At 34.5% G+C, this 24,843-nt stretch overlaps 1 protein-coding gene across 5 annotated transcripts in view; it reads left to right on the top strand.

The window, feature by feature from the left end:
• Positions 1–24,843, top strand: part of ATP8A2 (ATPase phospholipid transporting 8A2) — an 865,734-nt gene that overhangs the window by 371,035 nt on the left and 469,856 nt on the right. For all 5 annotated transcript variants that reach the window (XM_074216189.1, XM_074216185.1, XM_074216187.1 and 2 more), the window contains one exon: positions 2,770–2,834. In XM_074216189.1, the coding sequence (XP_074072290.1) occupies positions 2,770–2,834 (65 nt within the window). The remainder of the gene's footprint in view (positions 1–2,769; positions 2,835–24,843) is intronic.

A 24,843-nucleotide genomic window follows, 5' to 3' on the forward strand; every position in this document is an offset into this window, starting at 1 on the left:
CACACACACATATATTCAGTACTGAAATAACTTTATTGTCTATGGCACCTTTTAGGAGGATAAAGTTTCCTTCCTTATCTCTTTTAATGCTATCTATTTTTGCTGCTGCTTTGTCTGAGATAAGGATTGCTACCCCTGCTTTTTTTTTACTTCAGCTGAAGCAAAATATTTTTTGCTCCAACCTTTTACCGTTACTCTATATGTATCTCTATGCTTCAAATGAGTTTCTTATAAGAAGCATATTTAAGGATTCTGGTTTTTAATCCACTCTGCTATTCACTTATGTTTTAAGGGAGAGTTCATCCCATTCACATTCAAAGTTATGATTACTGATTCTTTATTGCCCTCTATGCTTTCTTCCCTCTGTTTGTAATTTCCCCCTTCCCCCCTTATCCATATTCCCCAGTATTTTGTTTCTGAATACCACCCCCTTCAGTGTGTTTGCCTTCCTGTATCACCCCCTCCCCTTTTTTCTCTTTCCCTTTTTCCCTTTTCCCTTCCTTTTGTTAGTTCCCCTTTTTTCCCCCACTCCCCTCCCTTTCTCCATCCCCCCCCTCCCCTTTTCCCCTTTTAATACTTGAAAGGTTAGATGTTTTTTAAGTTAACTAAGTATGTGTAAGTTGACTTTAAGCCAAATCTGATGACAAGAAGAGTCAGGTGTTTCTCATCTCCTCCCTTCTTCCCCTCTATTACCATAGGTATTTTGTACCTCTTAGTGTAATGAGATTTACCCCATTCAATCCCTTCCTCCTCCCATCTCCTTCCTGTCCCCCTTTTTAAGGAGGTAGTGTTTTTTTAGATCATTCTATGTAAGTCATAGAAAATTCTGAGTATCTGTCACTTCTACCTATTACATTGGATAGCAGTCTCATGGATAGATCATGAATGTCCATTACTTCTGGCTAGATATGTTCTCTCTGTTAGAGTTACAATTCTCAAGATTTATGAGAATCTCTTCCCCCATGCCTGGAATATAGCCAGTTTCAACTTATTGGATAGCAGTTTTTTTTTGCTTTTACTGCCACCCCCCTTTATTTTACATTTTCATGTGTCTCTTGAACCTCCTGTTTGATGTCCAAGTTTTCTATTTAGCTCTGATCTTTTCATCAGGAATTTTTGGAATTCTTCCGTTTTGTTAAATGTCCATCTTTTTCCCCTGAAGAGAAGGCTCAGCTTTGGGGGATGGTTGATACTTGGATGCATTCCAAGCTCCTTTGCTCTTTGAAATATCTCATTCTAGGCCCTTTGATCCCTTAATGTTGATGCATCCAGGTCCTGCCTAATCCTTACTGTGGCTCCTTGATATTTAAATTGTTTCTTTCTGGCTGCTTGCAGGATTTTCTCTTTTATCTGATAGTTCTGGAATTTGGCCACAACATTCCTTGGTGTTTTCATTTTAGGATCTTTTGCTGGAGGGGATCAATGTATTCTTTCAATAACTACTTTGCCCTCTGGTTCCATGATATCAGGGCAGTTTTCTGTCACTAGATCCTGTAATATTAAGTCCAGGCTTTTTTTCTCTTCAATGCTTTCAGGAAGTCCAATAATTCTTAGGTTGCCCCTCCTTGACCTATTCTCGAGGTCAGTGGTTTTGCTGATGAGGTATTTTATATTTTCTTCTATTCTTTCTATCTTTTGATTTTGTTTAACTGGCTCTTGCTGTCTCATGGAGTCATTAGTTTCTGCAGACTCCATTCTTTTTTTAGAGAGGAGTTTTCTTCATTAACCTTTTGCAAGTCCTTTTCCAATTGGTCACAAAGAATTGACTTTTAAATTGAGCTTTCTCAATCATTTGCATTTATATTTACATAGTATTACATAGTATATTTATCCAATATTACATTCACTATCTCCATGTTGTCTCTTCTGAGAAGAGATATCATTTCATTCTTTGTATTCTTATACCTTTTGTCCAATGCAGTCCCTGGAATTTAGTATATGATTAAGAAATGCTTGTTGATGATAGGTTTATTATACAAGTATTGCAAAATTTACAAAATGCATTTCTCCACAATAACCCTGTAAGATAGATCATATAATTAGTATTATATCTGTTTTACAGATGAAGTAACTGAGACCAAGAACTTGTATTATATCTTTACTCATACTTAAGAGTTTCAGAGCTAGAATTTGAACTCAGTTCTTTTGATTATATGAATAGTGTTCTTCCTCCTGTACCTTGATGTATGAAATGGTTGATTACGTGAAGGTGGAATGGCCATTCATTGGCTGGATCTACTACTAAAATTTTAATGTTTCTGGCAACTTGTCTGATATCCAAACAAATATTGGGACCTGTGGGTCCATTGTATTAGATTTCATAGAGTAAATGAATGGGAGTTTAATTTGTTTAAATTGTTAGTAATGATCTTTTCCCTGGGCACTTCTGCTCCAGGAGCAAAATGGATTGAGTTGAGCTTTTTTTGATTCCTCATCTATATGGATCAGCTAACAAGCCATGAAATTCTTTAAAGGTAAAAGGAAAGGGGCGACTAGGTGGTGCAGTGGATAGAGCACCAGCCCTGGAGTCAGGAGTACCTGAGTTCAAATCCGACCTCAGACACTTAATAATTACCTAGGTGTGTGGCCTTGGGCAAGCCACTTAACCCCATTTGCCTTGGAAAAACCTAAAAGAATGTAAAAGGAAGAGAGGAGCAAAGTTTTTGGATAATTCACAAACTATTCAGTCAACCTTTAAAAAATCAAAATTTCATTGTTGGGATTAGCATTGCAAATGTTTAATATTTTTTTATTTCACTTTCTTAATAGGCTATGCCTGCAGACTGGTGTCACAAAACATGTCTCTCATTTTGGTGAATGAACATTCTTTGGATGTAAGTAAATTTACCTCATAGGTATATTTAATTGAATATGTCAGATTTTCTTAAACTTTGGGGTACAATCTCCATCCTAACTCTTATGATGACTCAAATGTGTGGGGAAAATAAAGATTAAACATTAATATTATGCTATTTATTCATAATCCTTACAATCACAAACCTCAAAAATCAAAAGAAACCTAAGAGTTGGCTTTTCTTGACAAGACTGTTGTAATTAAGTAGTTAGGGAAATCTAGCATTAAATCTAGTAGTTTGAATATGTGATTTTACTTTAACTAATAAAGAAAAGATTAAAGGAGAATGTTCATAAAAAGTTTCTGATACTGAAGGATTGTTTTTTCTAATTAATTACTGAGGCCTATCCATTCCTACCTAGTGGGACTTTGAAAATACCAATAGGTCTTCATTCTAAATAGTATTGTGTCCTAGCAATTACTTTTTATTAATTGTATTTTTTTACTTTTCTAATTACATTCAATGGTAGTTTTCAACATTTATCCATTTACAAATTTATGAGTTCCACATTTTTCTACTACCCTCCCTTCCCTCCCCTCTCTCCACAGTGGGGAACAGTTTTGTAAAAGTTTTACATGTACATTTGTGTTTAATATACTTATATATTAGTCATGTTGTGAAAGAAGAATTAAGGGGAAAGGAAAAAAACCATGAGAAAGGAAGGAAGGAAAAATATAAAACATTTTCAAAAAGTGAACATAGTATGCATTCAGACTTTCTCTGGATATAGATGACATTGTCTTTAGCAGGTCAGGGTTGTTCTTGATCTCTGAACAGCTGTGAGGAGCTTCATCCATCATAGGTGATCATCTCACAGTGTTGGTAATGTGTACAGTATTCTCTTGGTTCTGCTCCCTTCACTCAATAACAGTTCATGTAATTCTTTCTAAATTCTTTTTCTAAAGTTTAACCATTAATGAGTTCTTATATAGACCAGTAGTACTTCATAACTTTCATATGCCATAATTTCTTCAGCCATTCCTCAATTGATGGACATTCCCTACAATTTCCATTTCTTCGCCACTAAAAATAGAGCCCAGCAACTACTTCTTAACAGTGGTGATTAAAATTTTAGATGGCAGGGAATAAATATTAATTTCTAAGGTAATCATAAGCCTTGCTACTTTACAAATAATTTAGTAAAAAATAATACTTTAATGCATACACCTTTTACATATTTGGGATACTTTGCAGCTTATAAAGTGTTCATGATTTATTTTTCATAGCGGCCCTATGAAGGAAATTATTGTAAGAATTATCTCCCTGTAGTCTGAATACAGTTCAAAACATATTATTTTCACTTTTTAAAAATTTGTTTTGTATTTTCTTTCTAATGATTTTCCCTTCTGATTCTTCTTTCACAATATGACTAATGTAGAAATATATTAAACATGATTTTTCATATATTCATGAATTTATCTAGCATTTTATGAACCCAACTTTAAAATCAAATGCTAATACAAGTTCATATATGCTTTCTGTCTTCTTGGGTTTTTTAGAAAATTATTTTGCACCATTTTCCTTCATGATTACCTGCCAATGCTGACAAGTGCAAATTAGTAGAGAGTTCAAACTTGATTTTTACCAGTTTATTGCATATTTAGACATCCCTAATCATCTGCCTTGACTTTAAAGGCAATTTGAAAGTGTTAAAATAACTTTGTTTTAAATTTGTTCATTTTCATTTGGATACTAATAAAGATTGTTTTGAGGGAAGGACAAGTGAAACATCTAGTGAGGTGCTTTCCTAAACCCAACAAACTATAGAATCCAAAGGAGGTCAGCATTGCTATCTGAATGATCAAAGGCAGGATAGATGACAGAGGCTATTTTAAAAATAGTCATAATTAATAAAGAATAAGACTTCTTGGCTGTTTAATTTTTAGCTTCTGACAGGGGTTTATTTCATTTTTAACTAAAGATCCAAGCAGCAAAACTAAATTTGATGTCTTCCTTTATTATGATAAATGCTTTTTCTTAAGTGGGCATATCTTAAATTGACAGTTGGCTCAGTATATTAAGTTTAATACCTTAGACTATGATTGTTCATGATAGAGACCTAGCATCATTTCCTTGTACAAATCCACAATCACAGAACTGAGTCTGTACTAGTCAAATTTTCTACCATTGTTGTTAAGGAGGGATATAAAAGTAACTGGTTATCATCTAGGCAGTCTAAGTAGCTCTGGGGTGATTGCAGGATTCAACTTTGTAGAAGGAGACAGGGAGGAAGAAGTTCACTGCATCAATTATCTTTGGCCAGCCTCTGAATAAATGGAAACCTTGAAAGTACTAAAAGGAAAGAGGGAGTGAAACTGGGGGCAGTATAATCTGTCATCTGGTCCCAAGTTCTTGGCTTATAGCCCTGGCCTTCTCACTGAAGAAAATTTGTGATTACATGGTGTGTCTTCAGTCTTTGTCATGAGAAATGAGGAATATCATCAGATGATGGTGATGCTTCAGCTCAAATAACAGGTTTGTGGGTTGTAACAAGGTAGTCATTATTATGGAGGCAGTGGATCAGGTATATTATCTTTACCCCAGGGGCTTCCAGTCTGTCATATGACTTCATTGTTGAGGTTTATTCTATTCTTAGGTTTCCAAATACTGTCTCTGGTTAAGTCCTGAAGATAGGTTATCTTCACTTAGACCTGGGTGTATTTTATTTGGAAGGACTTCCAAGCAGTATCTTATACACAGTCTTTAATATAGCTTACTTGGTTCACATGGCAATTATTATTATTATGCTTGGCATTTAAGGAAAATTAGATTATTTTCTTCCTTTCTTGCTATATGAAATCCTGATTATCTAAGAGGTTTTACTTTGTTATTTTTCATGCTCAGTAGAAAACAAACACAAGAATTGTGTTGGGTGATGGCACCTATTAGATGAAGTGTTGTTTTCTTAGCCTTTATCTCCTTAAATGAATTTGTTTCATTATTTAACCTGGGTAAAAACCCTGTGAGTTGAAATAACTTTGTGTGTTTCATGCATAAAATCATAGTAGCAAAAAATGAATTTTTCAGCCATCATGGCCAAACTTTTAGAAGTGGACATTTAGTTCCCTCTCTTTGGAATCTTTTCTGTTTCTCTTCTTGGTATGCAACAGGTGATAAAAATCAGTGTCACTACTTTGACTCATTTTTGAGTGGTTAACATTCCTCTTCCTCTTAAGGTAAAGAGAACCATCTTTCAATTACTTTTCACTTAAATCCACAATAGCTTTTTATTGATAATACTTATTCCTGATCCATCCAGCATTCACCATAGTTTGTACAGATGTTGCTAATGCCTAGAGCCTTTTGAATTTTGTGGTCTTATAGGACATTTTTTGACAGAAATGCTGATGGTGTTCAAATCTTTGCTACCTTAACAATGAAATTCTTCTTTTTAAAATTAAGTTATACATCTTGAAGAAAATAGCTTGTTAATCTAAGAAAAAAAAGATAGTATGTTCATACTTGATCTTGGAAAGCTTAGAGACACCCCTCCTCCGAATCATCATTCAATATAGAAAATTTTGGAAATTGAAAGGAATTGATGATATGAAAAGTACATGCCCCTTGACTAAGGCATAGCCAGTAGTTTTCCTTAGTTACATTGGTCAGCACTGGATTGAAATATTGCATATCTAATACCATCATTAGGAGTTAGATTGTATCAAAGGAAGACCCAGAAGTTTTAAGGGAAAGGTAGCAAAACAATTAAATATTGAAATGTTCTTAGCCTCCACTTTCAAAAATAAATGGCCAGACGGGACACTTTTTCTATAAGCTGAGGATGACTAGTTCTTAATTGCATTTTGAAGCAGGCTAGATTTTTGTCAAATTCTTGCATTAATTCTTCTAGTCATGTTTAAATTTAATTGCTTTGAAATATGTCTCTAGAAGGCTGCCCAACATTCTTATGATTCTAATTGCCAATATCAATGATAATTGGGAATGGGGAGTGTAGAGAGAGTAAGTTGTGGTCTTCAGAAAGTCTTTCAATTTGGATTACATCAAATAGTTGTTGCCTATATTACTTTTTTATGGGATCAAACCCAAGCAATATTAAATGAATATTGCAATTACCCAGTATGAACATAAAACAATAAAAAGTGTTACAAAATGGTTATTTTATTAGGGCAACATTTCCTCTTATGACTTGAAAAGGCAAGATTTTGTTTTCCTTAATACTTTTCTAGCTATGATGAATTCAATTATATTTCCAATCTTCTAGATGTTAAGAAAAATGTAATGGTTCTTTAATACACTGAATGTCTGAGCTGCTCCTAAATTTTTACTAATAAATGATAGTGAAGATAGGACAAGTGTGTTGCTGAGTAATGAGTAAGCCAAGTGAATTTTATATACCAAAAACTAACCCTTGTTTTCTTTAGATAGAAGTATTTTAAAGTCTCCTGTGACTCTGGAACCATTTACTATATCCTATTGTTCTTATGAAAACTAAACCTCTTTGAGGAAGAAAGTTTGGGAATTATAATAATAAGCAAAAATAATAGCAACCAGTATTTATATAGCACTTTGAGGTTGGGAAAGCACCTTAGACATGTTGTATTGTTGGATCCTCACAACAACCCAGGGAGATAGTTGCCATTATTAACCTTATTTTATAGATGAGCATACTGAGACAGATTTGAATACAGACTCCTTATTACATGTTCAGCTTCCTATTCATTGTGTCATCTAGGTACCTCTGAGAGTTTGCATACATATCCAAATCATTTTAGGATTTCATATATTCTCCCAACAATGTGGAAACCCTTGCTGACACAGATCTGCACATTTCATGAAGCTTTTCTCAATCCTTTCAACAACTTGTAGGTTTCACTTGATAGGTTCTATCATTGTAGCTTTGGGAAAATACTTTTGTTTCAAGGCAATGGGGTTAAGTAGCTTGCCCAAGGCCACACGGCTAGGTAATTATTAAGTGTCTGAGGTCAGATTTGAACCCAGGTACTCCTGACTCCAAGGCCGGTGCTCTATTCACTGCACCACCTAGCCTCCCCAAAAATAATTTTTTTAAAAATTATAAATTTATATATTTGTTATAAAGGGCATTTCCATGATCAAAGCAAATACAAAAAGAAGATTCTATGTGAAATTATGAATCTGGAATCATCATTAGCAATAAAAGATTTTTGATTGTTAGCTATGCTTTGTTTCAGTATTCTCTAGGCAGGAATATCCTGTTGTAGGTCTAGTCTGCCACAGAATTCATGCCTTGTGAACCTGCTTCTATCTTAGGAGGAGGTTATTTATTTGCCCAAAAACAGTAGAATGGAGAATCTTGAAAATTTCACACTTGGAACTTGTTGTAAATTTCACACTCAGGATTTCTCTTCTGAACAATTTTTCTTAGCTTTCTTTTCCCCTCTATATTCCCAAGGCTGCTCACTGAACATGAGACCATAAAGCAGAATTGTAAAGAGGCAGACTATTTTGAAGGATTTCAGGGCAGCCTCCTACCAGGAGGTACAGAAGCCACCAGTTCTCTTTCAACATGGCCCCTCTTGTTATCATTCAGGGAAGTAAGCCCTGTGGAAAGATGACATATTTTCCTCACTACCACCACTATCAGCTGCCAATTAACAACCTTCACATAGACAGACAGACCAGGCTAGCTGAAGTAGTAGGGTGTCCCAAGGAAGTAGACGAAGCAATCCCCATCTTCCCCTCACACTCGGTAGAGATAGACCAACACTCAAAAACCAAAATACACAGGAATATCAGTCCCCCTCAGACCTCTGGCTCATCTTCCATCCCTGCAGGAAAGGAGGACCATGCTGTCCAGCTGCTACCACAAAGCAGGGAAGCCTGAGGTCTCAAGGAAGAGCAGCTCTCCCCAGAACATCAGCCCTGCATGCCACCTTCCCCTCCCCTTGGCAGGGAAGTGCCCAAGCCCTGGTTCCTCCACCCTGCTTATAATGCAGAGAAGGAATTCGTCATCGGAGGCTTGAACCCCATTGAATGGTTCAGCAGATGAGATTTTGTGGATGGAAGTGACTTACAGCTACCCTTGTGGATCACTGAATCTTTGAGTCTGACTTGGGCCTAAAATTTCCTATTTTGGTCAGCTTCCCCAGGAGAATGAGAGCTCCTTAGAGCAGGGCTCTCTTACTTTTCTTTGCTCTCCTCAGGGTTTAACACCCTCCTGGGCACAATGTCCTTAGTGCCTGCCTTCCTTCCTTCCTTCCTTCCTTCCTTCATTCATTCATTCCTCAGGAACTTGAGGCAGTTTTACTACAGATGTCAGTTTCACCACCAGAATCCTAGGAGTTTGGACGTACACATAGAAGTCAGCTGGTGACTTTACAGATGAAGAAACTGGGACCCAGGAGGGTTAAGTGATTTGCCTGAGCTAACAGAGTGTGAAAAACAAGGTTAGAATCCCTGTGTCCTGAATCAGATCTATCTACTTTCCACTGCCCTTTGTGTCATACTTTGGATATTGCACTCATTGCTTGGAATGCACAGTAAGCTTTTTTAAAGAATAATTCTTATTGATATCTTTTATTTCATATTGTTTATATCTCTCACTATATTCTTTTGCCATGTTTACTGCTTCACAGAATGTTATTTCTTATAATAAATTTTAAATCTAGTATATTAAAAAAGTATCAAGTTATATCTCTGCAGTATCCCATGAATTTTAGAACTCAAAGGAACTCACACATTTTGACTTCCATGCTAACCTTTTCTCTATTATGTCACACTATCTATGCCACCATCCTCACCCTTGCAAATACAGAATAACTTCTTCCAACTACGTGCACAATCTGAGTAATCTCACCCACTTGGTTTTCACAAAGCTTTCCCTAAGGATGAATTTAATGTTCTGGCTGGATCTCAATGCAGTCAGTACAATTTCATTTGCAAATACAATAAATTGCACTTAACCATCAATAAAGACTGTTTTTAAAAGACTGTTTTCCATGATGGGAAAATGTATATGTCTTACACTATGGAATCAATTCTCTTAGAAAAAAATCAGTCACAATGTCATTTTTTCCACATTACTTACTTATATATGACAATGAATATAATGATTTGCAACTAGCAGGATGGAGCAACAGTTCTCCTGAATTCTTAAAACTTCCTAATAGAAGAATTATATGCAAGAGGTAAATTAATTGCAAGTATTTCCCTATGCAAAGACACCAAAAATTCTAAAGAGATCAGAACCCAAAGTACTAACCAAGAAAACTAATTGTAAGCCCTAATAGCACTGACTCCTCCACTAGTCCCTAGGTTCTGGCAATCTTCTATAGCCTACTTGTTTGCTTTTATTCTGAGATCTAGGCAGTCTCAGTCAGCAAACCACCCCAGGCCTTACTCCACCCCATGCTATGGAGACAAGCAGTAGGCCATAACTTCTTACCCTGCTCCCATTCCCACTCCTGGAAAGGTATATGAAAGTGCAAGTGTGTTGGCAGAATTCCTGTTATACTAAGAGAAGATTATCCAGCTAAAATGATCTGCCTACTCCCATATCAGGGAGTTTACTTTTCACCAACCTTAGTTTCTCTGCCCCACATGATTTCTTAGGTTTAATGAGGCCGGAACTAATCTCTACTGAAAGCCAATGCCCTTGTGGAGTCCATTACACACATTTTTTCCAACTTCCCTCTGGTTCCTCATTTAAAAGCTGGGACACTGCTCATTTGTGGTACCTCTGTCTTTGCTGCAAAGGTTTGGATAAGGCCGAGTTGAGTTGCTTGTTGCCTCAGAATGGTAGAGGGAAGGTGAGGAAGGGGCAAGAGGGTTAGTTGGCAAAGAATGATGCAACAGCAAAGAGATTCCTGAGCATATTCCAGTGAGAGGACAAGTCCATGTGAAGCTGTGCCTCTCTAATAGTACTGACTCTGATGAGAAAAGGGGTGCTGATTGAGCATGAAGTATTAATTAATTGTTGCCTCATTATGATTATTAGTATCTTTAATTGTAGAGACAGTTGCCATTGCTTTATACCTTGTGCATAATTTTTAATTTGTAGAAGTTTGTAAGAATCCCCAAAAATGTCTGGTTTTCCATCCCATTGGCCAAGTAGCCTTAGAACAATCTGCTATTTTTTTACTTATGTAATCAAACAGGAAGAGGAGTTTCTCTTATCTATTTTTAACGGACATTATTGATAATTGTGATTTCCTAGAATTTAATTTTCACTCAGAGTTACATGACTTATTTTTTGTTTTTTACAAAAAATTAAAAAACTTTTTTCAACTAACTTTTATTAAATGCATACTCTGTTCCAAGTCTGATTGTTTTATTGTTCTTTCTATTTACATTGTTCAAGTAATTATTCTTCTGACTTTATTTTGTATCAGCTCATAGAAGTCTCCACATGCTTCTTTGTAATCCTGTCTATTGTTTCTTATAGCACAACAATATTTCTTTTACCTTTATTTGCCACAGCCTCCTTTACCATTCCCCAATTAACAAACATATATATATATATACCTTGTTTCTAGTTCTTGACTATTGCAAAAATTGCTACTACAACTAACAATTTTAATGCATAGACAGGCTTTCTTTTTCACACAGTCTTCTTTGGTCTATAAACCCAGCAATGGAATTATTTCTGGGTCAAAAGATATGAATATTTTAGTCATTTTATTCATTAATTCCAAATTGTTTTCCTGAACATTGTTTTAAGTATTTCTTTATCTATGTATTGAAGACTGGAATCTTTTTTTCTTCTTCTCAAGGCTCTTGGTCCTGTGGTGTTCCTTTATGAATACCACAGAACAGACCTTTATGATGTCCCATCATCTATGCATCAGGAGTAGAATAGATTGAATGATGTAAATAGACTCTTTTCTAGAAGACCTAGTGGATGGTGCTCCCTAGACTTAATGGATGTAAGTATGACAACTAAGATGTGGTTTAGCATAGTCTGCCAGGTTCCCTAGGTCCCTGAGATAGTTATTAGTCTTTTAAAAGCAAAGAGAGTTATGATGCTGGGAACACTTTTCAGCATGTGAAGGTTGGTTGAGTCGCTAGATTGAAATACTTTGTTCTTAGTTACTCTTTTGGATCATGAGTATCATGTGAACTCTGCATTTTATCTTTTAAAAAAATTCCACAGCTCATTTGAAAAGAAAATGATAGGTTGAAGTTGGGTCATCCTGTGGCAGATTGGCCCATGTGTCTCTTATTGAAGATGTTAACCTTTTGAAGGCAATGTCAGTCACATGCCTAGTTTTGCAACCAGTATTTGATCCAGAGAGCATTTGGGGTGTAATTTAAGCTACAACATAAAGATTAAATATATAATTGAAAATGATTTTGCAGAATAATGCTGAAGGATAGAATATCATGAAAAGGAAATTATAGCAGGCATAAAAATGGCTTACTATAGAGTTGGATCATGGTTTGAGTAGTAGATATACCTCCATTTATATAAACTAGATGAGATAAAGTCCTAAAATGATACCTAGAATATGGCTGAAAAACTTGCTGTACTTGTATGGAAACAATGAAGGCCTTGATGCCCAACTGAAAGTAAAAAGAGGTTAGTTTTCTTGAAGTTAATTTTGTTTGAATTTAGTTTGTTATGGGATTTTATTATTTAATGACTCCATACTGTTTCTTTGCAGTTGCTTAATGAATTCATTTTGTGGGTATTTTTGTTAAGTTATCAAGTAACCTTGATTGAAATAAGATATTTGTTGTTTTTGGCTGCTGAACATTTTTCATTTTTCAACTGATTTAAATTTCTGGGTGGTTCATTTGTGTTATTGACTTGAAGTCTTCTAATCAAGTTTCAGTATATGATTTCTGTCCCCAAGGACATACTGACTTAATGAGACATACTTAATTAAATGTGTTTTGTTGAACAAATGAGCTTATTGACTATGAACACTTTACCTCACTAACCCTTATGACAGCAGCAGAACAAAGAAATCAATGCCAAAATACCTGGATCTGTGCTTTGTATTCTGTGACCTTGGTCATTTATGTAATATTAATGTTTTCTTGAGTCTTTTATTAATGTTGTATAGAATTCCTTAATTAAAGATAATGGATTCATGGTTTTACCTCATAAAGAATAAATCAAGAAATACAACAAAAATCTAGAAATCTTTAGTGTTGAAAAGGCTGCAAGAAAACTTAAACCTCTGTTTGTCTTAACCCACTGGAGAAGGAAATGGCAAACCATTTCAATAGCTTTGCCAGAAAATCCCATAGACAGTATGATCCATGGAATCACAAAGAATTGGACATGGATAAACAATAGATTCATAGAGATAGTTATTTCAATATTTTGATGTATATATTTACATCTTCGTTATATATTTAATTATATATACAGTTGTTTCATTAAAATTATAAATATATAGCATATGAATATGTGTACATGTAAATATATATTCAGATACTAAATACATCTAAAACTGTAATAAAATATTGTATAAATTCACACATCTAGATACCTATGTATATATATGAATATGTATATATGTACATACATATATATCCATAAATGTGTGAATATGTGCATATATATATATATATATACATATATCTGTAAATGTAATCTCATTCTTTTCTAAGAAACAACAAGAAAGAGGAAATCAGGGAAACATGAGAAAGCTTGCCTGAACAGATGCAGAATAAAGTAAATGCAACCAGGAAAAGAATCTAGGCAGTGACTAGGATATTTTGACTTCCTCCTATTTGTCTGATCCCCACTGATTTCCTTTGCTGGTTCATCATTTATATCCTGTCTTTTAAAAGGGTGTATCCCAAAATTCTGTTGTGGGTCCTTTTTTCTATGTATTTTCTTTTCATATTCTCATGAACTCCCTTATGTCTTTAATGATTATTTTTATGTAGGTGACTCCTAGATCTATATATCTTGCTGTTAGTTCTAGCTGTTAAGTTCACTGATATTTCCAGTTATATATCACATAGGTACCTTGCATCAAATCTCTCCACTTTCTAACCAACTGCCTAAGGTAGTATCTCTGAAGTTCATGTCTGACCATGTTACTCCCCTATTCTAAAAATTTCAATAGAGCATACTGTAATATACTTTCTTGGTTTTACAATTACAATGAAAATTAGCTCTAAGGACTTGGACACTTTCCCTAAGCCATTGAGAGAAAAAATATCATCCTTCATTAAACCATCATTTTATAATAGTAGTTAACAGTTGTTATTGATAAAGAGTTTATTGTAATCGGTAAAATTAGTAAACATCATTTAGTGCTTGGAGACACAAGTGTCTGATATAAACTGGAGAGCTAACTATATATACATACATCTTAAAAAAAGAACATCACTTAATCATAGAGATAATACTCTATAGTCAATAAATTATTAATATTAACATTTACTATATAAAGTATTTAGTACTTGTTGGCCTTTTTAATTCTTCTAGAGACTAAAGCAATAATTCTGTATGATAATAATGTTTAATAATCATTATTTTGGAGCTAGTTTTAAAAAATGGATTAAACAATAGTTTTTGCATTCCAGTACTTTAAAGAAACTAAAGATACATTTCCAGGTTTTTCTATTTTTGACTTGCATCACATGGGTAAAAAAAAATACTTACATACATATATAAATAGGAAGCTAGGTGGTGCAGTGAATAGAGCACTAGCCATGGAGTCAGGAGGATCTAAGTTCAATTCTAATTTCAGACACTTAAAAAGAGTGTGCCCTTGGGCAAGTCACTTAACCCTGATTGCCTCACATCCAGGGTCATCTCTGGTTGGCAATGGACCAGATGACTGATGGGGAAAAAGTGAGACTTGTGACTTAGCACTGCCTCCCTCATTCAAATCCAGTTTACATGCTTGTCATGGCATCACCTCCCTGATATCATGGTCTTCTTCAAGAGTTAAAGAAAACAGTCTTTCTAAAGTTTATTCTTTTATTTGGCAGTTTGAAAAAATGGAAAGAAGAAATGGTATTAGAGAACAATATATTCAGAGACAGAGGACCTTAATTCAGCTTCTTTCAGTGATATTTATTTACCTGAGTAACACTGAGAAAAAGGCTCTAGGCCTCAATATTTTAATGTGTAAAATGATGGAATTAAAGCATTCCCTCCCAGCTCTATTTTTATGATATGTGTTTGGTTGTTGGTTTGACACATAGTGGGCATTTAATGTTGTGATGGTATTGCTGTGAGCTTCTTAAAAGCCCCTAAATTCAGGCATACCTCCTCAAGAAAGCCTTTGTTAACAAGCTTTCTGCTCAAAGTTCATGTAGTTCTTGAGTTACAGAATTATTTATATATTACAAGTTCATTTAATATTATATTCTATGTTGTCTTTAATGGTAATTAATGAGTTACCATAGCCAAATAATCTCTTAAACTCAAACAGCTAGAAGCAGTTCATTCAACTTACCTAGGTCAGTTCTCACCTAGATAATCATTTGCTTGCTGATGCTATACACCAGGCCTTTTCAGCTTGGAAGAATATGCTGGAACTAGAACTTCTCTGGCAATAGTTTCAAGAAACCAAGTCACTTGCAAGATGCAATATTGGATAAAGACTTCAGTAAAAGAGCAGTCCCCTATAGATGATGAAGCTTTCTTTGTAAAAGGCTTTGTATTAATTGCATTAAGTCCTGGGACATTTCATTCAATTGACTTTTTTAAAACCAAAAATGGAAAACATGACAAAAAATAATATAAGCAGGAAGATGTAGTGGAAGGGACATGACAATTATACAGGACATATGTTATTCAAAATACCATGGGAAATCATAAGGGTAATGTATGGAGTCAAAGAGGAGTTAATCAATAAGCTCTTGCCAGTAGCTAAAGCAGTGCTGGTTCCAGAGCTATAACATGATGAGGAGGGTTGTTGGCCTGATGGTGACTGGGCTAGAATGGGAAGGATGGCTAAATAGAGTGGTCTATGTGATAAACTCCCCCTAGACAGTCTGGGCCACAAGATTATATTCCTTAGGGGAGAATAAATAGCAAGATCCAGTGGTTTGAATGGTGCAGTAGATGGCAAGAAGGTGTGTATGTGTATGTATGCCTGTGTGTTTCAAGATTATAGATGATTGTTACTAGTTTTCCTATCTTTCCTATGTGAGTGAAGGAATTTGAAGAGATGATAAACTTTCCCTTTTGATTTTGTTGCAATGTCCAGAAAGAGTAAAATATTGAAGGAAGGGTTGAATGGAGAGGGTAAATAAAACATGGTATGAATATAGCTGAGAAGCAGCAACATGCTAGATCTTGTTTGGCCTAAAAACGGTGATGGGGAAGGAAATCAAGAACTATCAATGACAAAAAGCTGGAAAGATAGCTAACACATTTAGTCAAGATCTAAAAGAACTGGATAGACTAGAACATTAGACTGACCTAATGAGATCAGTCTAAATTTACTAGTTATAAATATGTAGTAATTATGGTGTTCAAAATTTTTTAGCTCCACAAATACAAATTGGGATGTTAGGGTTTTTATTTTTTTTTTATTTTCCTTTGGGAAAAAAAGTTGTATTTTTTTGTTTGTCGTATAGCAAACAATTTAAGTTAACAGTGTGATATGTTAATCATATCCTGACAAGACTAAATAATGTTGTTATGTTGTCTTCTGACCTGATTGGACTACATCTGGGGTTCTGTGTTCAGTTTGAGTGCCATATTTTAGGAAGGTCTTAGAGCTAGAAAGAGTCTAAAGGACAGCAGCTAAGATGGTGATCAGCTTTGCTAAATGAAGAGCATTGAAGGTAAGGTGATTTTATGTTGATACATAAAAGTGGGAGAAATTTGTCATGCTTGATTCTAAAAGGGCAAAATTGGAAACGATGGGGAAAAGTAGCAAAGAGTTAGGTTTGATGTGTGGGGGAAAGAAGGCTCCAAAAAGTTAGAGTTTCTTGGAAAATAGCAGGTTTGAGCAAAGGTTGAATGTGCTATAGAGGGGACTCTTTCAAGTATGGGTTGAACTAAAGACCTTCTGAGTCCCTTCTATATGCTGAAATTCTGTTTTTAGTAAATATACTAGATTAGAATTAATTATTCATGAGGATTCAAAGTGATTAACTTGAGTTTCCAATATTTTTCTATACTGTTGAAAATAAATGCCTTCCCAGATTGTTGAAAATTGTATGAGAGCCAGCCCAGAAGAGATGAAATTTGAGTATTTGAGTATTTCTTGAGAAATATTCAAGAATAAAATTCTAAAGTTGAAGTGAGGAGGAAAAAAATAGGATTTGTCTGGAGACATGGATGTAAACTCAAAAGGGACTTTGCAGACCTACTCAGATTTGAAAAACTGTTTAGAAGATAGAAGTTGAGTTCAGGTAACAAATGTGGAGCATGTGGTAAAGACAGCCATCAGGAAGGCTAAAACTCAAAATAAAGTGGGACTAGCAAGTGAAAATATAGACATAGAAATTTTCTTTTCCTGCATGATACTGGGAAGGGAAAAATAGAGATTAAAGAAGAGATTTCTGCTTGGGGTGAAACAAAAGGAAAACAGATTTGCTCAGTTCTCTTTTGGTTCTTCTTCTCCACCAAGGGAAATGATCCTTCTATTGGAGATGACAATAAAAATGCCTATAATGGGAATGTGATTTCCAAAATAAGCGGTAGTAAGAAAGCATTTTGCTTCCCTTGATGAATTCAGGACCCTAGCACAGATGAATTCCATTCATCCTCCATTGATGAAGAAAAGCAGATGATCTGTCTGTGATATATGAAAGATCATGGGAAAGGGGAAAGCTACCACAAGATAGAGGTGGGCAAATAAATGTCCTAATTTTTTCCTCCAAAATGAAAGAAAACCCAGTCCAAAAACTGTTGGCCAAAGAACTTGACCTTGATTCCTGGGAAAATCCTAGAGTCAGTCATTAAAGAAATGATTGTAAATACAAAGAAGCGGAAGGAGTGATAACAAAGAGGGTTTCTTCCTGGATAGGTTATGTCATACCTTTTTTTTTTTTTGGCAGGATGACTAAACTGTTAAATGAAGGAAATGCTAAATCCATAATTGGAAAGAACCTCTTTTTTTTAGAGCTTGTCCAAAATTGTTAAGAATCTCTGTTTTAGAGCCCAAGTCTGTTGCTTTTTTCACTTTGCCTTGTTCTTTTTTCATTGCTTTGCTTCACTCTTATCAGTACACCAGTTCTGTGGATAATTTCCTCTCCTCACTGCCCAGTCATCTATCCCATAGCACCAGCATCATGGATAGTATGAAGATTATTGACTGTTTTTGTATTTCAATAAGCTTGATTCCATTTCCAGGATGGCCAAGCATCTGACTGAGTGGAAAACTAGGCAGAGTGGCAACTATGTATATCAATTTATAATGTTTATTCATAAAATGAGTCAGGAGTAGAGTAGAAGGGGGAAAAGGACAGAGGTTTGAAGTGACACAAAATTATACAAATTATTGTTTAACCTCATAGTAAGAGGGTAGATGTCTCTCCCTCTCCCATTCAGGAAAACATTCATCTTCATTCAGAATCTTGCTAAATAGCTTCAATGAAATTGAAGGGCAATGCATAAAAGCCTTTCCTGTGGAGTTAGAAGAAGCTGGGGATGCAGGAAGAAAAGAGCCCGAGGGGAAGCTAGGTGGCACAGTGGATAGAGCACTGGCCCTGGAGTCAGGAGTACCTGAGTTCAAATCAGGTCTCAGACACTTAATAATTACCTAGCTGTGTGGCCTTGGGCAAGCCACTTAACCCCATTTGCCTTGCAAAAAAAAAAAAAACAAGAGCCTAAGAAAAAGCAGTCTATTTCAGGATCCATACTGTAGATTTCAGTTATCACTGTTTATAGCTGGGGAGGTTTTCCCCCCAGTTCCAGTGGTTTTTATTGTAAACATACATCTTAGTCCTAATGGCAACTTAGTGAAACAATGGGTAGAATGTTGGATGTGGCTTCCTGCAGAGCCTAGTTCAAATGTTTCTTTAGTAACTTTGAGCAGCGTGACCTTGAACGAGTTATTAGGTGTTACTTCAGAATGCAATCTTTCTTTTAAGAAAGTCCTTAGCATTTTCTAAGTTGTTGAAGTAGTCAATATCAACATTGTATCCTCTTTTAGGGTGTTTTTAACCAAGGTTCACAAGTATAATGGAATTATTTTCTTGCTTCTGCTGAGTTTTAGGTATTTTTTAGTCTCTAATTAGAGAAGAGTCTTGAAAAAGCCAGTAAGATTATATTCTATTGACTAATAAATTGAATCAGCAAACACCAGATAAATTTTCATCTGATTTGACTACTGTACTATATGCTGATAGCTTCAACAATAGGGAAAAAAACAAAATTACTGTATTTATTTATTAGAGAATCCAAAGTAGAACAGAAATCTATTTATCTTTCCTTTCAGTTTCCCCTTATCCATTCTGGCCTTCTCAGTTCTTTACTGTCTTTTTTGACCCTTAATTTTGATTTAAAGCTATTTGGCATTCTAAGTCTCTCCTTCATTCTCTTCAAAGAATTTTTAAGCACAAGAAAGATAACAATCTTACCTCTTATAATGACCTCATTGTTTTTCACTGGTTAATGTTGATATTTGCTATGTTCTGTTTTCTGTCCTGGCAAAGAGATAAGGTTTCAGTTCCTAGGAAAATGGAAAAGGTAAGAATTGGATGATTCAGATCTTACCTGGTAATGGTAATTTTATTTTTTGTATTTTTGGAAATAATCTACAATGAATAAACAGATGTTGGAAGCAGTAGAAAATAGATGTGCCATAAATCTGAAAGGAACTTGCTAGAAAAGCTATTTTAATTCATTCCAAATCCATAGCACATCTCATTGTCTAACTGAAGGTCTATCTGTTTTGTCCTCAGCTTTACATTGTGAAAAGAAAGACTGACTTTCTTTCAAAGCATTTAAGTTTTAAGCTGAGACAGATAAAAAGGAAAAGTCTCAATTGATCCTAATGTTTGTGTGAAAGTAATAGGGAAGTTGATTAAATTTAAATGACTATGTAGGGTTTGGAAGAAAAAATAATGATTAAAAGTGAAGGCTTGATTTATAGTTTTTATTCCTAACTTGAGTGAATTCTGGGCATGTCTTTTGGCAGTGCACAAATATAATAATAAGGCACTTAGGAGTTTAAAGTCAAATGCAGTTTTCCTGAATATTTATAAAGCGCTTGGGACATTGTTATGTGTTATATATGAAAAATGTGTTCCCAAAGTGCATATTGTAAGGGGGGGGAGTTATTTCACAAAATACCGAGTTATAAAAGACTTTTGAGGAACATGTCTAATTATATGCTTATAAAGTTGGTAAGTAGTTTGGAATTTGTTATGTGACTTAGGCTTGGCTAGTGACTAGTAGTGACTATGCAATTTGTTTTTCAGAAATAAAAAGGTAATTTCTGTCTTGTGCTTACATAGTGTGATCTGTTTAGTTATCATACTAACTCTCTCCTACAAAGCTTTTCAGTTCCATTTTTGACTCATAAATTTTTTGATTGTATCACTTTCACAAAAACCTTAAGTAGCATATCATATATTTATCCATGTTTTTTTGAGCTGAAGCATTCAATCTAACTTTCCTATCTTAGAACTTATTCAAGGACAGTAATTTGAGTTTCTATTTGTCTTTTAGAGCTATCAGAAGAAAAACTTCACAAGGGGAGCGAGTTTTTGGAAATCAGTTTTATAAAAACTACCATTCTGGATAGAGCAACTTGAGTCAGGGGAGTCATCTTAGTTACTGATAAAGTTGGCAGCAGCCAGTTGATAATTAAGTAAATGTAGTCATCGAAGAAATTGAGGGACTGGAGAAAGAAAATTAAAGATTAGGACAATCTATTTCAAATCTAAGACTTTGGATTTTGTAAAGATATAGAAAATTGTATACTACAGGTTATTTAGGACTTTGCACAAAAGTGCAAAAGTTCAGTACTCAAATGAAATATGAGAATTACTGTGAGGAAACCTTTTTTAACCAATTGCTTTTATTGAAATGGAACAAATGCTGCCTTTTGGAGTGTTAATTGAGCATTCAGCAAAGTTTCTGTAAAAGCAGTAATGCCAATGTGACAAAATATGTAGTATTCTACATGAAAAGTCTCTGTCCAGTGTGAAGTCATTGTCCACAATTACAAAATGTTAGTACAGTAATGAAACTCCATCTGCTAATTAGACCTTCAGGTTTAACTCTCTCCAGTCCTGCTTCAATCAAGTATTATTAAATTAATTTTCAGGAAATTATTCTAGTAGTTTGAACTATAAGTTACAAAGAGGCTTTAAGGAGTATATGGGGACTAATCCATTCATTGTAGATTTTGGAAAAATGTTATGAAAGGTGAAGAGTTCAGTATTTGCAAACACATTATTGGTTGTTTGGGGAGAGCTAAGGCCATTTAAATCTACTGGGGGGAATTATAGCTAAGAAAAATTCATGAATTGAAAACTGAGCCTCTTTTCATTGAATTTCATTTTTTTGAATTACTTTGATGGTTTACCATAATGAGTAGTCATAGAATAAGGATAAATATAATACCAAGAAATTTAGGAATTTTATAGCTACTGTCTTTTACCTTATTCAGGAGCTGCTATTTTAGGAAAGAGAAAATAGAATTAACTAACTTTATTTAATAAGATCTTATATTTAGAGCTCAAGGAGATCTTAAATAAATGATCATCTAGACTAATCCTCATTTCACAGAGGAAGAATTTGGGCGTAGAGAAGCTAAGATTCTTGCTCAAGTCTTACCATATTTGGTCATAAGAACAGCTGGGGCTTGAAATCATATCTTCTGACTACAGATAAAGGACTTTCCTCACTGCCATGACCTTTCCTATAGTTTCATATGAATTAGCAACTCTCCTGCCTATATTTGTGTGTAAACATGTATGCACATGGGCATGCTAGCTGTACAGAAGTCCTTAAAAGGAAAACAGAATGCTCATGGGGTTTAATCATCATTTTCAAGTTCAAGGTTGAAGTGAAAGCTGAAGTGAGTGCCCTGATTTTCACAAGTAGGCTAAATCAGAGAAATGTGTACTAGATCTGCTCAGACTTATAAAATGAATTTTTAATACTTTTTATTTTTCCTCCTATGGATTTTCAAAGGAAGCCAAATATCTCACCCTAAATGACTCTCTAATTGCAACCAACCTCTCAAAGTCAGTTTTACTTCAGTTGTAAGAAGTTTACCTTTTGGGGTTTTCTTCCTCTTTGAAGTTTTTCATACAGTTGAATCATTTTTTACCTTTTTTACCTCTCAGTAAACTCTGATAATAACATGAGGTATACTCTTCAGTTTCTTTTTTTTTTTGTCATACCCTAGCTTTAACAGATTGCCCCAAACCCAAATGTAAGCAAAGGTTTCTTTCAGGAAGTGTCTCGATTAATTTGTTAAATTCTGTAACCATTTACATCTTTCTTCAAAGATATTATAATTTATAGAAATGACCTACAGGCAAGGACAATTTCAACATAATTAAACAAAAGTATTCTGTAGAGCAAGGGACATACTATATTAAATTATATTCTGCATTATGTTTTAACGTGATTTTTTAAAAATGTAGATAGCTATATTTAAGATAACATTCATTTGTATTGGAAAAATTTTTATTGTTAATAAATCTCTCTTACATACATTATCTCATACGATGCTAACATTTCCCATAAGATAGGTGGTGCAGGACTAATCCTCATTTGACAGATGACACTGACTTTTAAAGATTTAAGTGACTTGTCTAAAACTTCCCCAAAATTCTGTTGCAGTACTTCAAAATAGTATGGAGGTCCCCCTGGAGTTCTTCAAGACTATGCCAATTGTTTACAAACTCTGGTAGGTTTTACCGTGCTGAAACATGCTTCAAGTAAGAATTCTAGGAAATATCTCTATTTCTCAAGGATAAGACTAGCTAACTATGCAAAATCTCTGAAACAGTTGGTTTCACATTTAGTGAAGAATTCTTTGACCCTGGCAAACCAGGAAACAAAAGAAAAAGCAAGTTAACTTTCATTCTCTTTCTATTTCTGCATTAGCAGTAGAAGAATGACAGGAGACAAAGGTATTTTTCCTTTATTTATCCTCTTGACCCTACTATATTAAGCCTCAACTTTGAGATTTGTATTTTAAAGGTAGAAACCTGTTTAACTGAGCAGGTGAATATACTTTTGGAGAAACAACTTTCTGTTGGTTTGGTAGTATTGCTTTTAATAAAATTAGAAGAAAATAGAAAGTTACAACTAAAATGGAAGGGATAACCCATGGTTTCTCCTTTAAATTGTTCATGATACTCATTTACAAAAATACTGTTATGAAGACAATTGTAGCTTATGTTCAATATCTGTTGCAGAGAAAGGGGCATTAAGGAAATAAATCAACAAACTTTTTCACTTTACTGCAAAGGTAGACATATGGGAGGATGCCACAAGAGTACTTTAAGGATAAAAAAAAGTGAACTGCCAAAAGCATGTAGACTATAAAAAGAAAGCTTCTACTATATTTATGAATATTTTCTTCAAGATAATTAGAAGACATTAGACACAACAAATGACAAACCTATCTAAATGCTAAACCAGATCACAAAAAACACACATTGTAACAGACATATAGTAATTGATTACTGATATGGGAATCATTTCAAAATCATCTGTGTAATCAAATCATCAACTGGTTCTATCAAAGATCAAAATAATTGCCAAATTAAAAGACTGAATAAAAATTAAAAGATTTAATATAATAATTAAGACAATTACATTCTGGTCTTTTTAAATAAACTGATATCTAAATGCAAATTGACTAAAAAAAACAACATTAGAACTTTCTATCACTGCTTCCTAAAGAAATCTAACTAATAAAAATTAGTCACTACAATGAAGAAGTGAAAATAAACTAGAAATCATGTTAATCAACAAGCTCTTGATCACCTTAGAAAAATAAGGTGACAGCTCAGGAAACGTAAGGTTAGAATATAAACTCATTTGTAAAAACTCTTTTTCAAGAGGATCATGGACACTTATGACCAGCATTACATTATAAAACAGCTGGAAACTTTAGGTAGGAGGATCAGTTTAAAGAAAGCTAATGGAAAGATTCAACTAAGTCAAGTCATACCAAGGACTTTTAAAGATGAAACCTAGAAGGGGAAAGTCAATGGACAAAAAAGTGAAAAGATCTGCAAAAAAAAATTTTTTTGTCAACAAATTCTTCATCGATATTGTTGGAACTCCCATATTTGCACATTAACGTCACATTCTGTGTTTTGTGAGAAATAAAAATGAAAAAAAAAAGAAATCAGTTAGGAAGCTATGCAAAGGGCAAAGGAAGCCTATTCTGAAAACATCAGAATTTTTTTTTGATTTTCATAGAGGAAAATACTACCTTAATATCCTTATTTGTCAATGGAAGCCAAATAATCTCACTCAAATAACTGTCTAATTGCAACCAGTCTCTCCAAAGTCAGTTGTAATTCTATTGTGAAGTAGTTTACCTTTTGGGGTTTTCTTCTTTGAAGAGATGTACTCTGATAACTTTTTTTACCTTTGGCTAGTCTAGTCTAATAATAGTATGAGATATATTTTTCAGGTTTTTTGGGAGGGCAGGGTGTCACATCTCTACAAATTTTTTTGGAAAACAGTATACACATGTATTAAAGAAATTTATGATGAAGGGTTTAAGAGGATTGAAAAGGGTTGACTGTTTGACTATAATTTTTTATTTAATAAAGGAAAATACTAACTTAAAAACTTTATTTGTCAAGGCTTCTCCCATGAATATATTAAAACATCATAAAATATTCCTTAGATGTCCTTTCTTGTATTTTGTGCAGTTTAGCTAGTGGTCTCCTCTATGTTCCATTTTACACCGCTATACCTTTGTCCCCAGGTCTGAAATGCACTCCTCTTACCTTAAAATGCAAATTCAGTTCCCATCATCTGCATGGCCCCTTTTCTGACCTCCCCTTCCCCCACACCTAGTAGTACCCTTCATCCAGTATCCTTGCCAAGAAATCCCCAAATGGGGTCACACAGAGTTGGATACAACTAAAACTACTGAACTACTACAACAGCAAATTGTTTGAGAGG

This window comes from Macrotis lagotis, chromosome 1 (assembly GCF_037893015.1).
Source record: "Macrotis lagotis isolate mMagLag1 chromosome 1, bilby.v1.9.chrom.fasta, whole genome shotgun sequence".
In the NCBI taxonomy this organism is placed as follows: domain Eukaryota; kingdom Metazoa; phylum Chordata; class Mammalia; order Peramelemorphia; family Peramelidae; genus Macrotis; species Macrotis lagotis.